Source organism: Bos grunniens, chromosome 3 (assembly GCF_055505025.1).
Source record: "Bos grunniens cultivar Pamir isolate PY7600 chromosome 3, Bosgru_T2T1.0, whole genome shotgun sequence".
Taxonomy (NCBI): Eukaryota; Metazoa; Chordata; class Mammalia; order Artiodactyla; family Bovidae; genus Bos; species Bos grunniens.
This window is the reverse complement of record NC_141167.1, coordinates 80,957,341-80,976,088: the sequence shown is the minus strand read 5'-3', so window position 1 is coordinate 80,976,088 and position 18,748 is coordinate 80,957,341. Positions and strand designations below refer to the sequence as shown.

General features: G+C 34.1%; 1 protein-coding gene across 4 annotated transcripts in view; it reads left to right on the top strand.

The window, feature by feature from the left end:
• COL11A1 (collagen type XI alpha 1 chain) overlaps positions 1 to 18,748 on the top strand; it is a 225,292-nt gene that overhangs the window by 122,695 nt on the left and 83,849 nt on the right. For 2 of the 4 annotated variants that reach the window (XM_086394454.1, XM_086394456.1), the window contains 6 exons: positions 3,819 to 3,872; positions 4,002 to 4,046; positions 4,187 to 4,240; positions 4,356 to 4,400; positions 7,543 to 7,596; positions 13,728 to 13,781. In XM_086394454.1, coding sequence (XP_086250580.1) covers positions 3,819 to 3,872; positions 4,002 to 4,046; positions 4,187 to 4,240; positions 4,356 to 4,400; positions 7,543 to 7,596; positions 13,728 to 13,781 — 306 coding nt within the window. Of the gene's footprint in view, positions 1 to 3,635; positions 3,652 to 3,818; positions 3,873 to 4,001; positions 4,047 to 4,186; positions 4,241 to 4,355; positions 4,401 to 7,542; positions 7,597 to 13,727; positions 13,788 to 18,748 lie in introns of those variants that run through there. The other 2 variants (XR_015161606.1, XM_086394455.1) reach the window with 2 other exon arrangements.

The following is an 18,748-nucleotide window of genomic DNA, read 5'->3' as shown; positions in this document are numbered from 1 at the left end:
CTATTCACTGGCTTTCTAGAATATTTCCTTGTATTCTAGGAGGTAATGGAGCCATTCTAAAGAAAGATGCATTTAATCTATGATTTAAAAAATAATGCAAGCATTAATTAGTAATTTTTACCTTTTAAATATTGTCTCTAATACCCTATTCTGTTACCTAGTTAATTTCCTTTTGGATGTCAAGCATTTTCACAAGTGCTTTGAGTAAAAAAAGATATTTACTTTATAAAATACAACTTTAAACTATTCTTAACTTATTGGGTAAATTTTTGATCTAAATTGAATTGCAGTTGTGGTTGTGTTTTGATTTAAAAACAAAAATCTGTTTTTACATTTACATGAATACTCATTCATGTATAGTTTTCTATTAAGTGTTTATTTGACATCCTTATATTTTTCTGTTTTTCCTAAGTCAATACTATGTTCAATAATCATTCAGTTCTTTAGTAACAAAATGGACCAGAATGACTAGAGAGAAATGCTTCTTCCCCGAGGAATCAAACATTGCATTATTACCTTTTAACCTAAATGTCTGAAATTTTGGTCTTTATCTTTTTCTTTTACTTTTTCACAACTTTTTTCTATGATCAAAACCATTTATTTCTCAGTTCTTAAATAAAAAATGATGGATACATCAAAAATCAAAGATAGGGTCACATTCCTTTCCTATGTGGAAGCCAGTGAATTTTGAATAGGCTTAAGTCTTTATTATACTAAATATGAAACTAGACTACTAATCCCTTTCAAGCAATATAAGGACTATAATCCGGCTTCCCTGGTGACTCAGATGGTAAAGAATCTTCTTGCAATGCGGGGGACCTGGGTTTGATCCCTGGGTTGGGAAGATCCCCTGGAGAAGGGAACAACTACCCACTCCAGTATGCTGGCCAGGAGAATTACATGGACCGAGGAGCCTGGTGGACTACAGTCCGTGGGGTCGCAAAGAGTCAGACATGACTGAGCGACTTTCCCTTTCACTGAAACTTGGCTGCTAATTTTCAAGCAATATAAGGACTATAATTAGACAATATAATTTATGCAATATCTTACTAGAAATGTAAACCATAATGGGTTTTTAAAATATGTACCATTATGCTGCTGCTGCTCAGTCACTTCAGTTGTGTCTGACTCTGTGCGACCCCAGAGATGGCAGCCCACCAGGCTCCCCTGTCCCTGGGATTCTCCAGGCAAGAACACTGGAGTGGGTTGCCATTTCTTTCTCCAATGCATGAAAGTGAAAAGTGAAAGTGAAGTTGCTCAGTCCTGTCCGACTCCCATCGACCCCATGGACTGCAGCTATGTTGTATCCAATGATAGCTATTTCAAAAAGTAAAATCTACTTTCAGATAGAATTAGTTTATATTTAAAAATAGCATTTAAACTAATTTTAAAAGTTTTGTTCACCAAAAAAGCTGATTTTGCTATTAACCATTGACTTTTTGGCCTTTTGTTGGCTGTTTATTTTTTCCACTTAAAAGCAAATGTCTTTCCATAGAAATTGTACATTTTGGTGATAATTTTTATGTGGGAAAAAGAGAAGGATCTGCCTATATATTACAAATTGTTTAGTTGGTGGATTAGACATTTTTGTCTATTTCCCATAAATTTCTTAGAGCAGAAACTATGTAAGAAAATAAATTTATTAAACATAAAATTGATACATAAGAGCCATTTGTTCGAATAAAGTCTCTATAAATGTATTTCTCTTCTACTCCGGACAGATGAATATTTGTCTTTGAATTGAATTTGGTAGAAATGAATTACTTCCATATTGAATAATAATTACTTGTCAATGTCCTAGAGTATTCACATAGTAATACTCTACCAGATATAACTATATGATTCTCTGTAGAGACTCAGCAGCAGCAGCAGCAGCAGAGAGAGAGAAAAGGCTTTTTGAAAGCCTTTCAAAAATGTAATTTGCAGACATTTTCCCCCATTATGTGAGCATTACATGTTTTAATAATTGTCCTCAGGTTGATCACATAGTGGTCTCTATAAATGAACTATAATATGTTGCTAGATGGGTCCTAATAGGATGCTTAGCAGTTCTTACTAAGCTTTGTCCATCAAATGCCATAAGGCTTCACATACAAATTTCCTGATTTGTGGAGGATATATAAATTGATAACACCCATTCTGTATGTATCACCTGGAGAAATTGTTAAAAATGCAAATTCCTGGACCCTATTCCCTGCAGTACGATTTGACAGTCCCTTCTTTCAGCAGTCACTCTAGACTATTCTGATACAGAGGAGCCATTATTACTGGGAGAAATATTACTTTAGGTTAGTTCAGTCCAAATGAGTGTGCACTGAAATAGAAAACAAATTTATTGTTACCAAAGGGAGAGAAGTGGGGGAAACAAACAAATTAGGAGTTTGGGATTAAGAGATACACACTACTGTATATAAAATAGATAAACAACAAGGACCTACTATATAGCACAGGGAACTATATTAAATATCTTGTAATAACTTTTAATGGAATAGAATCTGAGTGAAGAATATATATTTGTGTGTGTTTGTGTGTGTATGTATAACTGATTAACTTTACTGTACACCTGAATCTAATAGAAGAATAAAGAAAAACAAAACCCAAAGATGTATTCAAGTCAAAGAAGGCTTTGTTTTACCTTCATTGATGCATGGAAAAGTGTGTAAAATCTGCATGTCTACTATTCTTTGCTAGACATTTTACACATTATTGCATTTAATCCATACACTGGTCTGAATAGGAAAAGTGAGTGCTTGGAAGCCCCCTCCCCCACCCACCACTCTGAGGGTCTCATAGTTATTAGTAAGTTCAAGAGAAAGGATTGAACCCTAATCTGCTTTATTTTATGATACAATAATGAGGCAAACCAATCACAGTCATGTTTGAAGGAATCTCTTAGTAGATGAAAATCTGGACATATGTACAAGGTAAAATGGAATTATATTCCATTTGTAAAAGGTAACTGTGGATTAAATTACATAGTGCTTTTATAGGGCTTATTACATCCTTAAATAATCCTTATTTAATGTTATCTATTATTATCATTTTTATACTTTGCCTTCCTTCAGTTCTATATCCTACAAGTGTCAAAGTACCTATAAGATGCAGATGATCTCATTTTACTGAAGAAAAAGCTATGCTCAAAGGGGATAAGTGATGTACTCAATTTACTTACATGATTGCATGACAAACATAAGTCTTGAATTCATGTGTTTGGAATCCCCATAACAGATTTTAACGCTGGACAGTCTGACTTAGACTCTCAGCTGTATCCAACCACATTTAAACATCAAACAGAAAAAGGGGAAGGTTTTTAATCTTTTTGATTTTATCCAGTTCCAAAGGTACAAAATACTTAACTAAAAAGTGATAAGTATACTACAAGAATACAATAATGTTAATTCAGAAAAACATTTTATAAAACTCCTATTTTACTATTTGATTATTCATGCTTGTGAAAAACAAAATTTTTCTTCAGAGTTGAAGTAAATATGTAGAATTATAAGTCAAAATTTATTTTATATGAAATGTCCTTTAATTGCTATTTTTTGGTATGAGAAATGATATATTTGATTAATTAATTTCCTTAAAGCTGAAAACTAAGATGTGTTATCAATTCATATTTTCAATGCTTCCAGGATTTCAGGTGTCACTGTAAGTTCATTTTTCAGTACATGAATAAAGGTTGTATGGTGTCTTAAAGTTATATTTTTGATTTGAATGCTACCCACTTGTGAGAACCACTGTATTTTAAAAGACTTTCAGCTTGTTGCTAAAATGTTAATTAATATACTCATTGGTTACTATTTTTGTTTTTGTAGGGTTCCACTGGATTTCCTGGGTTTCCAGGTGCCAATGGAGAGAAAGGTGCCCGGGTATGATATACAAGTATACTGTTCTGGACTAATATAAGTGTTCTTACATGGGAACCTATGTCTCGGACCCAGACTCGCAATTCATTGTGATATACTGTATACTGAGGCTGTTTGTACTGTTGTTGACAGGGCGTAGCTGGCAAACCAGGTCCTCGGGGTCAGCGTGGTCCAACGGTAAGGGCCTTGATTTAAAATGGTGATTTTGATTTTGGATTTAACTTTCCAAAATAATTTGCTTCAAAAAAGAAAACTGATCCTGTGCCGTTTTGATGTAATTGGAGCTAGATCAATTTCATCTTTGCTCTTACATGCAGGGACCTCGAGGTTCAAGAGGAGCAAGAGGTCCCACTGGGAAACCAGGTCCAAAGGTACTGTCAGAACTTGTTCCATTTGGGCTTGTCTGTAGGTTCCTCTTCCAGAGGACGGCTGTTACCGGAAGGAGTCAAAACTGATTTTTTTCTGTTTTTGTGTTGTTTTTCCCAGGGCACTTCAGGTGGTGATGGCCCTCCTGGCCCTCCTGGTGAAAGAGTAAGTATAATAATTACATCATATAAATGTTTGTATTTCACAAGTGTTTAAATTTCTGGGAAAAGACATGTGTTTGCAAATCCACAAAACATCAGAGTTTAAAAGTTCCTATTCTTTAATATGTGTGTGCGTGCTAAGTCATGTTGGTCATGTCTGACTCTTTGCGACCCTATGGACTGTAGCCCACCAGGCTCCTCTGTCCATGGGATTCTTCAGGCAAGAATACTGGAGTGGATTGCCATGTCTTTCTCCAGGAGATTTTCTTGATCCAGGGATCGTGTCTCATGAGTCTCCTGCATTGGCAACTAGATACACGTGGGAAGCCCACTCTTTAATTTACTTCCTTAAAAAAATCTTCATCATTTATGTGCTATTAATTTTGTTATAGAAGTGAGAGAAATTATATGTGTAACTGGCGTATGTTATTAACTCTTAAACCGAAATCTTGTTTTTCTTTTAAATATGTGCTGCTAAGTTGCTTCAGTCGTGTCCGACTCTGTGCGACCCCATAGACGGCAGCCCATCAGGCTCCCCCATCCCTGGGATTCTCCAGGCAGGAACACTGGAGGGGGTTGCCATTTCCTTCTCCAATGCATGAAAGTGAAAAGTAAAAGTGAAAGTGAAGTCGTGTCCGACTCTTAGCGACCCCACGGACTGCAGCCTACCTGTATATAACACCTATACCTCCTCCTCCCCTGCTCTTGCTTTCCATACTGATACTTTGTTTCTGGAGCTGGCAGTAGCATTATGCTGGTAACATGCAAGCTTCCAGTAGCCATTAAGTCACAATCAATAAACATTCAAATCAAGATAAAGCGTCTATTCCAGTAAATAGGAAAACTATTTAGTAAATTGATTTTTCAATTGATATAAAATAAAGCTAAATATACATAAGTAAGCACGCCCTTTGTTTGGCAAACTATAGCATTTTTGTAGCCAGATTTTAAAAGCTATCCTCTTGAAAGAATTTAAAATATTCTACATTACTATCAATGAAATTAGGCTAATGACTTAATATTCTATACTTTAATTATACATTTTATATTATAAAATTGATATTATAAAATATAAAATTGATATTATATATTTATAGAATTATACATTTTATATTATTGAAATTTATAATAGGTATTTCACAAAAAGTAAAACAGAAATACCCTCTGATGTATAACTTAAAACTGAGAATAGGTCATTTTTAAAAAAATAAACTTTCTATTTGTGACAGAAATGTCAGTATATAAGACCCAAGTATAAACATTAAATTACAGTTGTTTCAGGGCTTTGGGTCAAGTTTAATTAAGTTTCTATTAAATATTTCTTACTGTTGATGAGCTATTTCCAAATTAAGTTCATCCTGTACATTTTGACTTCATAAACAATATACACATTTTAAATATTTTATATCAGTTATCTTAATTGGAATATACAGTTAAATTAATTAAAATGGCTGAATCATTAACTGGAATAGAACCAGTAGAACCATTTAACAAATTGTAGCATAACTAAGAGTTTTGTCTTTAAAGCACAAACTATTCTATTTACATATTTTATTATACATTCCAAAATCTCAGTATCAGCTATAAATCTTCATGATTTTATTTTGGAACACAACTGTAACCCAAGAACATGATCACTTGTGACTGTGAAGAAATTTTGAGAATGAGAAAAGTATATTTTGAGGATCAAAGTAAAGTGAGTGTTAGTCGCTCTGTTGTATCTGACTCTTTGCGACCCCATGGACTGTAGCCTGTCATGCTCCTCTGTCTGTGGGATTCTCCAGGCAAGAATACTGGAGTGGGTTGCCATTCCCTTCTCCAGGGTATTTTTTCCCAACCAAGGGATTGAACCTGGGTCTCCCACATTGCAGGCAGATTCTTTACCATCTGAGCTGCCAGGGAAGCTCAAAGGTTGATTTTAAAAAGCAAAAAAATTTTTAAGTGTGCTTGAAACCATTTCCAAGAAACATTTATACTTGTTTTAAATATACAAAATGTATTTCTTGCATTCTGTGTAGTTTATCATACATTTTCTCTATAATATAGCATTTTCTCAAAGAATTTTAAGTATCATGAACTATTTGCTATGTCTTAGGCACACAGTTGAAGAACAATAAAAGTAATATCACAGAAATGTTCTCTTCTGTATATATGACTTGGGAAGTTCAAGGAGAGAGTTTTGTAGTACCATTGAATTAGAAATTAAAAATACCTATATTTGCCCATTTTAATGACCTTCTTTAACAATATATTTATGTATGTATATATATATAAATAGCATTATATGTACAAACAATATATATTATATATGTATATATAATATATATTTATATGCACTCATTAGGATATTCTACAAGTTAAATATGATCCCTCATACTCATGATTTGCAGAGCATGAATGCCTACCAATAAGGACTTAGTTAATATAGTTTTTACTTAGGTCTAAAATGAGAAATTTTAGCAAAACTAAAACAGAATAAAAACAAAAAATGAACATACTGAAATAAATTGAATTTTGCATAAACAATGGATAATTTGTGGCATAAATATTTCTTTTTCAATATTTGGGACATAGTATTTTCATCTTATCTACAAAAGAAGCTTATGCATGAATAAAATGAGATAGCAATATCCTCAAAAACAAATACATTTTAAATATAGAGATTAGTTAAAGGTGTCCTCTATGGTCTTTTTGAGATAGTCACTTATTTTTTTCTTTTAATTTTGTATGACTGTAGTGTCAAAATATGTATAGAGTCAATTTTAAAAATAATTTGGGGGAGTCTATTGAGTTGAAATATTTCCATTTATAGATGTTTTTAGCTAATATTGAAAATAGATTATCTACAAGGTTTCCTGATACACCCATGTTCTATTTACTTTTAATATGAATTCTAAATATTTTCAGTGTTCTTAAGCTAATGCCACTTATGTGATGTGCAGTTTTGAGTACTGAATTTTGTGGAAAATCATCCATTTTGCTTATAGATTAGCATAGATTATCTCATTGTATTGCCCATTGTTCTGCCATTATGGTAAATAAGCTGTGGTCTGTATTGTTCTTTATCTGTAGAAATAAACTTCAGAGTGTAAAGATGTTCCTATTAAAGTATATGCTTAGATTACCCTACCGCTTTTTCTTTTCAGGGTCCTCAAGGACCTCAAGGTCCAGTTGGATTCCCTGGACCAAAAGGCCCTCCTGTAAGTGTCATAATTTTTCTTTCTCTTTCTTCACTTGATAGTGTTTTCAAATTTTGCAAGTCACAGCTTATATGTGAAATATATTTGAATACAAATATTGATACAAATTCCTATAAAAACAAAATGCATGTGTGCATGCCAAGTCGCTTCAGTTGTGTCCAACTCTGTGCCACCCTATGGACTGCAGCCTGCCAGGCTCCTCTGTTCATGGAATTCTTCAGGCAAAAATATTGGAGTGGGTTACCATGCCCTCCTCCAGGAGATCTTCTCAACCCAAGGGTCGAACCTGTAGTTCCCGGCCTAATGCATACAGGAGGATCCTTTATCACTGAGCCACCAGGGAAGCCCATAAGACAAATTGGTGATTAATGCCAGAGTTTGTATTTTCAGCTTATGAAGTTTATCAAACATTTCTGAATATAATTTAGATATATCTGATTAAACATCCCTTCAAAGTATATCAAAACTAGAACAACATGAATATTATTCTCTCAACTACTCTTCTACTGCAATGAGTATTATTGATGGCATTAAAAATCATTACTGAATCTTAAATATTTGGTGTATTAATTTCTTTTATCTTTTATCATCCAGTGCATCCTTCTTCAAAATCATCCTCCAATGTTCTGATATTACTTATATCACATTAAGATCTATTATTTGTATTTACTATTTTTGCCTTTATAATGTATTTTTTAAGAAAATGTAATGATAACCCTTCTTGAATCATTCCCTTTTTTTTTAAATTTATTTAGAGCCACAGTCTTTAGACTATCCTAGTAAAATATTTTCATAAAGTTAATTGAAATTTTTTCTTTTTAGACAGATATTTATGGGAATATAGGACATGCCTCGTGCTCAGTTGCTTTTTTCTCTCCTTTTTTGGCAATCTATTCAATTTATTTATAAGAGCTAGTATCAAGTTACTGCCTTAGTCCATTCTGGCTGCTATAACAAAGAAAACATAGACTGTCGAGTGTATAAATGATAGAATTTATTTCTTAGAGTTCTGAAGGCTGTAAGTCAGAGATCAGAGTCCCAGAATGATGAGGTGAGGACCCTTTTTCAGGTAGCAGACTTTTCATTTTCTGTTCTCTGGAGACACTTTTATAAGTCAACCATTCCATTCTTGAGGGTTCCACGAAGATAACATAAGCACCACCCAAAGGTACCACCTGTTAATAACATCACATTTGAGTGTTATGCTTTCAACATATGAATTTCAAAGGGACACAGCATTTCAAACCATAGCACCCACCTATCAAAGGAAATTGTTCTCACAGGGTGGCCCCCATGGGCCACCAAGAAGATCAGGAGCACTTTATTAGAAATGCAGTGTCCTGTTTCCACCTTACCCCTTTAATCGGAACTCAAGGAGAGGGGCCCAGTCTGCGTCTTAATGAGCTCTCTGGGTAGTTCTGATACATGCTAATGTTTGTGAACCACTGTTCTAGTCCAGAGTAGACAACGCTATTCAAACTTTAATGTACACATAAATCATGTTGGTATTTTGTTAAAAATGTAGGTTTTGATTCAGTATGTCTGGGATAGGTCTTGAGACTTGATATTACTGGCAAATGTCCAGATGATGCCAATGCCAATGGTCAATGGGCCTTACTTTCAATAGTGAATTCAAAAGTAGTTTGAGATTAAGACCAATATAGTTTGAATATGAATATGACCTACTCTGTAGGAAACTGAGTACAGTTAAAATTTTCAGTCAATGATTTGAGAACAAAATTTTTTCAATGCAATAATACAAATAACTAATTCCTTGTAAATAATTACTGACGGTTTTACTCACATCCTGGATGTTTTCATTTAGAGACATACTGATACAGATTTTTGGCTGCATGTTTTAAACTGATTTTGAACTGAATTTTTTTTACAAACGACTACAACATGCACCTTGTATGAGGAAGTTATATAAGACGTTTTGGATGCTAACATGTAAAAAATTTTCTAATTTCTAATAATTATGTATCTAATATAAATAATTATAGTTTACCAAATATAGTTCAATAACAATCTTACATAAAAGAACACTACTAAATTAAGATGTTTAAAACCTAAATAAATGTTACAAATGAGTACATTCTACTTTTAAACATGTTGAAAATCATTTATAAATAAATAAAATGTTCTCCAGTACTTTTATTGAGTTTGAATAACTCCCTCGTTCCTTGATTACTTTCAAATGTGACTTTAGCTCACATATTTGAAAATGGGTAATTTATGGTAAAATACTGATTTAAGTGTTAAATATTATTTTTATCACTAAAAATCTTGATATTACTGCACACATATAAAAAAGCTATTATTTATATTATAATGTTATAAAAGGATTAACACAAATACCTATTATTAAACAAAGGATAATTAGATACTACCTGCATGTAATGTTGTTTACTATTTCAGTTTTGTTCCAAATATAATATTAAATGATGAAAAGCTGCATATATAGAGAAATGAAAATACTGTTGCAAAATTGTGCACATAAGATCCATTCATAAGTATTTTTAAGGCATGCTCATAGATTATTGTTTAGCAACATAAAATCCAGTGATATGTATAACTTCAACATTATCATGCCATTTATATTTGAACAAACTGGTAAGAAGTGTCTCTCATGTAGTATAATTTTATTGTCACAGAGTGCCATTTTTCCTCAGATTTTTTCAGTCCATTCTCTCATGTATCTTTCAAGTTTTGAGTCATTGATCATGCATGCATTTTGTCTCTTAAGTATTAGAAGTGTAATAAATGCCTACACTTGAGAAGCATGCAGTCTGGTAGAGAGACATGACACTGCTAAGGAACATTGCTTTCACTGCTAAACAAAATGATTTTTATACTCTATTTCTCTGACAAATGAAACATTCAAGTGTGAAATAAAGTACCTATCATTTGTTCTGGTATGCAGTTTTATAACATATAGGAAAGAACTGTCTTCATTTCTTTGATATTTAGAAGGAAGGATTCAGGTAGAAGGATTGAACCAAGCTCCTCTTCCTTCAAATTAACTGATTCGTTTTCATTATAATTAGGAAATGTATATATATTATATATGTATGTATAAATAAATGAAATATATATATTATATATATATACTCACACACATATGTATATATGGGATACTTGGAATATTCATGTTTAGAGTCTGTTTATCTCAAGCCAATGTCAGCATATAGTTACCCCATTTAAGAAAAAGTTAACTCTGGTGATTAATAAGATTTATAACATGATTACTATAAGATACCTTCTATTTATAGAGAAATCAAGACAGTGCTAATGAGAAGTGAAAAAATTCTTAACATTTATTTCTAAGTATCTTTACACAGATTACTTTGCTATATACATACAACCCCCACTTAGATGAATTTGTTGTCACTGACATTTTCCAATGACATCAAATGTCCATCTATTTTGATCAATAATATTATTATTTTTAAATTAATGCCATGAAATTATTTGGCCACTATATTTATTTTATTGGGTAGTAGTTTGGAGTCAATAAAACTATTTAGGATTTATCACTTAATATTAGGAATGCATACTTAAGAAAAATGATGATATGAATTTTTTATATAGTCTATTAAACACTGCTCCCATAGAATATCTAGGAAAGCCATTAAAAATCATGTTACATTCATCTCAGATTATGTTATTTAGATCTGTTTATTTTAAAGCATTGTAATATTTTGCAATAAAAGTATTATCTATACTTTTCACACCAGCAAATATAATGAGATATTTAACTTTTATATTTACAAATGTTAAACAAATGTAAATAGCTTATGTGTGTTTGCATGCGCAGTCATGTCCAACTCTTTGTGACCCTATGGACTGTAGCCTTCGAGGCTCCTGTGTCCATGGGATTCTCCAGGAGAGAATACTGGAGTGGCTCTTCTGGATCTAGGGATTGAACTCCTGTCCCCTGTGTCTCCTGCCTTGCATGTGGATTCTTTACTGCTGAGTCACCCGGGAAGCCCTATAAATAGCTTATACTGATTGCAAAACTCATCATTTGAGATGCAGTTTAGCACGGTGGAACAAAGTGTCTGATTCATGTTTATTATCCTTTAGCAGTCACCCTGTAATTTTATTTAAAAGTTTTACTACTAACCCCAATTGATGGCACATCTATTCCCATATGTATCAAAATAGTAGGATTTGTTTTTATTTACTATTTTGAAATACTGAACCTAAACAAGATCCAGTAACAATTACTTATGTTTCACCTCCAAACTGAGAACTGTATCTCATATTATGATTACCTAGTGCCCAACACATAAGTATGTAATATATGTTTTTGAAAGAAAGAATGGGTCTGTGATGCCCAAGAATATCTGGGGGACTTGGTTAAAAACATTCCAGTTTTGGTCTTTGGGGAAGATGGCAATAGAATCACTGAGATGGTCCTGGAAAATACGAACAAATCACTGAGCAAGCAATGATCTTGCGAAATATCAGAGAGGCTTTAATTAGAGCTGGTAATTTAAATAGTGTGTCAATAAAGAGGAGATCAGGGAGAGAGCTGGTATTAGTCACCATCAGGAAGCCTTTCCCCAAGATGTTACAACCAACTTAGAAAAAGTCTTATTCCAGTGGAAGAAAGCTGTCTGTGAAAATGATATTATTTGGAAATACTTTTTTTCAAACTTCATATACAAAGAATTGATACTTGAAAATAAGTTTATGTAAATAGTGTATTTTTAATACCTGAGTAGGATTATTCAAATAATTAAACTGTGAGAGGTATGCCTGATATCGTTAAACATGTTGTCATTGAAGTGATCATTTCCTTCATTTACCCAGACCTTCTCACCTAAGAATATCTCTGCCTGTGCCTATTATACATATTTTGAAATTTGAACTTGATGCTTAATGGTCTCTGTGTAGGATGAGTCATCCACAATGCATTCTAAAGAAGCCATCTATATCTACTAAGTATCTAAACAACCCTCTCAGGGTTTTTACCTTAAATTCTTAGTTGATGAGCCTCATTTATTTTTTGTCATGACAAAGACAGCATCATTTACCTAAAGTGATAGCACAGTGGACGTGCTCTCCAGTGTTTAAGAGACGTTATGCTTCCAAGAGGGTATTTAAGAAAAGCTACAGGGAAAAATTGGGCCTGGTAACTGCTAAAATTGAGTGGTGCCCCTTGTTTTCTTTACCTGAAGCAACTGAGAAGTAAAATGCTGTTGTTTGTAAGAGTTTTTCTTTCTTTCATATTCTGGTCAGTTAGAAGCTCAGACCACCACTAGAGGACACCATCTGTCTCTATTATTCAAGTCTTGATGCACAGGAAATTGAATTAAAAGTATTCACCAAATAACAACAAAAATAAGGGAAAATATTCATTTGTCAAGTACTGAAGGACTATTATTTTTGCAAAAATAAAATACAAATATGTGGATATGCTCTTTAAAAATATAGTTGCTAATGAAATAATTTAAATGTAAAATACTCAGATTACAGTTTTATAATATTGTGTTGGTCTGAGTTATAGCTATCTGGTGGTTTATTCACTCAGTCATATCCAACTTTTTGAAACCCCATGGACTCTAGCCTACCAGGCTCCTCTCTCCATAGGATTTCTCAGGCAAGAATACTGGAAAGGGTAATAATTTCTTTCTCTAGTGGATCTTCCTGACCCAGGGATCAAACTTAGTCTCCTGCACTGCAGGCAGACTTTGCTGTCTGAACCACTAGAGAAGCTCATAAAATTATACTAAAGAGATATATACGCATACTACCTGCTCGTGCTCACTCCTTCAATCGTGTCTGACATTTGTGACCCTGTGGACTCTAGCCTGCCAGGTTCCTCTGTCCATGGGATTCTCTAGGCGAGAATATTGGAGTGGGTTGCCATGCCCTCCTCCATGGTATCTTCTCAGTTTAGGAACTGAACCCACTTATCCTGCATCTTCTGCATCACAGGTGTATTCCTTACCACTGAGACTCTGGGGAAGCCCCTTTACATGTACTACCATATATAAAATCAATAGAACATCAAAATAGCATATCTAATGAAGATACAAGAAAATTGTCTAACATTATATTTAGATTCTAAAATGATTCAAGAAATACTTGTGACATTTGATGTTGAATATTTGTGATTTCAGGGACCACCTGGAAAAGATGGCCTGCCAGGACATCCTGGGCAACGTGGAGAGACTGTAAGTGATCCCACTCTTCTGATTAACATTTTCTATCTCTAGCATCTCATCATTTCACAGAAAGATACTTTATTATTAACAAGTCAAATATCAGGTTAAGGACAATACCAAAATTAAATCCATTTAATCTTTTTAAAATATATATAAAATACATACTGCTGCTGCTGCTGCTAAGTCGTTTCAGTCGTGTCTGACTCTGTGCGACCCCATGGATGGCAGCCCACCAGGTTCCCCTGTCCCTGGGATTCTCCAGGCAAGAACACTGGAGTGGGTCGCCAGTTTCGTCTCCAATGCATGACAGTGAATAGTGAAAGGGAAGTCACTCAGTCGTGTTGCAGCCTACCAGGCTCCTCCATCCGTGGGATTCTCCAGGCAAGAGTCCTGGAGTGGGGTTTCATTGCCTTCTCCTAAAATCCATACAGAGACCCATTTTGTGGCTAAATACCTAAATGAATATGATTATTTGGGGACATGCATATTACTTGATTTTCCTTATTTTCAATAAGAGCATTTTGGGTATTTGCTGATGGAAAAGATGTCATTACCATTTGGATCCCTCCATAAGGTTGTCATCCTTGATCCTTTCACTGAAGTCTTTGCTTACAGATACATTTACAAGTCTTTCACCCTTCTAGTCTCTAAAGGAGACACATTACAATAAACCATTCAGATAATAGGTTCTTGTGTCCAAAATTAAGGGATGAAATATTTACTGAAGTTGGAACCATAAATCTGTAATTTGCCTAGAACTGTGTCAAATAAACCCTTTCCTATCAGGTAAGAAAATGGAAAAAAAATGTAGCTTAAATTATGAGGAATATAACATTAAACAGATTGTCTGAACAACTTATGTAAGAGTGATTGGGGCAGAGGGAAAACTGGCATCTCAACTATGGCTTAAGAATCCTGATGGTTTTGTTTATTTATTCTGCCACTGTTACAAAACCTTATATCTGGCTCTTTTGAGTGAGTGAAGTCGCTCAGTCGTGTCCGACTCTTTGCAGCCCCGTGGACTGTAGCCCCCCAGGCTCCTCCGTCCATGGGATTCTCCAGACAAGAATACTGGAGTGGGTTGCCATTGCCTTCTCCAATCTGGCTCTTTTAGTGGGATGATAATCTAATCAGAAATCATCACGGAGGATTAGTATCTTTCCTTGATTTCAATTCTTGGCTCTTAACATTGATTAATTTTATCCAGATTTATTAAACCACAAGACAGACTGCCTTTGACTATGTGTCTCAAAATTATCCTAGGGTATTCTGTCAGCATCAGTACATATTAGGAGTTCAGTTGAAGTACAGAATAACAGATCTGAAAACACAATGCTTTTCTGCATAGGAAAAACAATCTGGAAGCAGCAGCCAATTCTTGTTTTGCTCACCAAATGACAATTCTTCCTGTAACGACTTCTTGGTTTTAGTCAGATTTAGTAAACCTCAAAGTTTTGGATTACACAGCAAAATCAAGAATGATTTAGTGAGGCCAAAGAGTATAATTGTTTGGGGGTCCTCTTGGGAATGACATTTGCATGGTGAACAAGAAATAAGCTCTCTAAAGGATAATACACACTCAAATTTGCAAATGCATTCTCATTCAAATATTGCAGTCATTTCTAAGTCATGGTGTAGCTTCTTGGGAATAACTTTAGAATATTTCAAAAATGTCTTTTGAGGAAGGGGTACCTAGAGAATTATTATTATAAAATCCTTTTGTCTTCAGTTTAATCAAGAGCTTCTGCTTCTATAGAGAGCAACAATATTATTGTTGTTCAGTCGCTCAGTCATGTCTGACTCTTTGTGACCCCATGGACTGCAGCACACCAGGCTTCCCTGCCCTTCACCATCTCCCAGAGCTTGCTCACTCATCTCCACTGAGTTGGTGATGCTAATGTCTAAAGTTAAACAAAGTGGAAAACTAACATGTTAACTAATGATTCTAAGATAGGTATTCTCACCTCGTAGTTTCTTATAAATAAAGGCTAGCATTATTTCTGGAAAATTATATTTCTGTTTTCAAATTCACTTAAAGAACAACAATGAGTCATGTTTATACTCAGGAACCTTTCTTGCTCACCTTGTTCTGTATTGATTTTGATTCATAAGATTGTCTTGTACAAGGGTCAGAATCTAGGGCAGCTATATTTTGATATATATGTGTTTCCTTATTTTAAAGAAGTTATTTTGTTATATTTGAGACTTGTCCTCATTCAGAAATCCTTAAACTGAAAGTTCATTCTGATATCTTACAATTTAAAGCTTTTTAGGAGTAATTAGAGTCCAAAATCACTGAAGATGGTGACTGCAGCCATGAAATTAAAAGATGCTTACTTTTTGGAAGGAAAGTTATGACCAACCTAGACAGCATATTAGAAAGCAGAGATATTACTTTGCCAACAAAGGTCCGTCTAGTCAAGGCTATGTTTTTTTCAGTAGTCATGTATGGATGAGAGAGTTGGACTATAAAAAAAGCTGAGAGCCGAAGAATTGATGCTTTGGAACTGTGGTGTTGGAGATGACTCTTGACAATCTCTTGGACTGCAAGGAGATCCAACCAGTCCATCCTAAGGGACATCAGTCCTGAGTGTTCATTGGAAGGACTGATGTTGAAACGGAAACTCCAGTATTTTGGCCACCTGATGTGAAGAGCTGACTCATTTGAAAAGACCCTGATGTTGGGAAAGATTGAAGGCAGGAGGAGAAGGGGACGACAGAGGATGAGATGGTTGGATGGCATCACCGACTCAATGGACATGAGTTTGGGTAAACTCCAGGAGTTGGTGATGGACAGGGAGGCCTGGTGTGCTGTAGTCCATGGGGTCACAAAGAGTCAGACATGATTGAGAGACTGAACTGAGAGACCGTTTTATTATACTGAAACAACCCACATTTTTCTTAGAAATGCAGTGCCAAATTGTGTGTTAATCATACAGGTGATCAGAATAGAAGTTATGTTTTTAATAGCCATTTATCAAATTCATTTCTGTTCTTAAGAATTTTGAAAAACATAATTTAACATACTAAAATAAATGGCTAGTCTTAGTACATGGCAATATTAAATAATCACACTTCATTTTGATCTATAAAAGCTTTTTTTGTATGTATTTTATATGTAAGATCTTTACTGTCAAATTTACTAGATACTTGCAAGATTCTGAATATTTTGAATGAGCTGGCATATGGTCAGAGCTGTTTTCCAGCTCCTTACAAATCTGTCTGTCACTCAGTTGAGCTAGCACACTCTTAGGGTGTATGAGTACAAGTCTGGGTAACACATTTTTTCACAGAATTTCCTCAGTGAAAGCATGAGAGGGCATTGAAAATGTCAAGTAGGCACTTACTGAGAGGGTTTTAAGACTCAGCAGAGACTAGAGGGTGAGAAATAGTTTGTTGCAGAGGAGTTGATCAGAATCACAGATATTAATAGGGTTTGTTTTCATGGAAATTATTGAGACCATCTAAGGAGTAGATAGGATGTGGGATTAAATGATGTAAACAAATGGTAAAAATAACTGCTAAGAGCTGTTAGCTCTCAGTGGAAAAGTAAAACATAAAGTAATATGTATATAATATAACTATATATATGTGCTTACCTATGTGGGTACTAATTTCCAAACCATTAAGTTCCCGAGAAGTTAAAATTAAGCAATAAAGCTATTATTTTGTTTATAAAATGCTAAATAAATTATATAATGCATTTCCCTTGAATTTATTAATTTTGCTATTGTGATTGATAAGTAAAGTGGAAACCTGAGGGTTTTAAGAATTAATGTGTTTTAAAACTAGGATAAATTTGTTTTTTTTCTTTCCCTGGAACATTAATTAAATAATTACCAATAGAAATTTTTTTCTTTTACTGCTTTTAAGTTTCATTTTTATAAATAATGTAATAATAATCATCAGGAAGGTCATGATACAAGTGTGGAGCCAGTTTCTGTCCCTTGCTTTCTAACTTTCTTATTTCCAATCTCATGTTATAAAAGTGAATAAAACTTTTGCAAATATTATTTGCTTTAATTCAGTTCTTTGGCACATTTTTCTCTCAGCATTTTGAATCTTTCTCCAACTGTTAAGTGTAAATTAACTCACATGAGAAGGAAATTTGCTATTCATAATACAGTCATGCAGAAAATAACCCAGGAGTCTAGAGAAATAGAGGTACCAGAATATATGCCAAAGGCCTTATTTAGTGAGTACATGAGCTCACATGTACTGGATTTTATTCTAATGACTACAATATATGTAAGATACATTTGTAAGTATATTCTTTTGGGTTTTAAGAAAGAAAACTGATAAAATATTGAAATGGTGACAAATCATGTAAAATATTCTTTTTTTTTTTAATTTAATTTAATTTTTTAAACTTTACAATATTGTATTGGTTCTGCCATACATCGAAATGAATCCGCCACAGGTATACATGTGTTCTCCATCCTGAACCCTCCTCCCTCCTCCCTCCTCGTACCATCCCTCTGGGTCATCCCAGTGCACCAGCCCCAAGCATCCAGTATCATGCATCGAACCTGGACTGGCGACTCGTTTCATATATGATATTATACATATTTCAATGCCATTCTCCCAAATCATCCCACCCTCGCCCTCTCCCACAGAGTCCAAAAGATTGTTCTATACATCTGTGTCTCTTTTGCTGTCTCGTATACAGGGTTATTGTTACCATCTTTCTAAATTCCATATATATGTGTTAGTATACTGTATTGGTGTTTTTCTTTCTGGCTTACTTCACTCTGTATAATAGGCTCCAGTTTCATCCACCTCATTAGAACTGATTCAAATGTATTCTTTTTATTGGCTGAGTAATACTCCATTGTATATATGTACCACAGCTTTCTTATCCATTCCTCTGCTGATGGACATCTAGGTTGCTTCCATGTCCTGGCTATTATAATCTTTTTATAAATTTATTTTTATATCTTATGAGATTGTTGGAATGGAGGAAAGAGAAATGCATT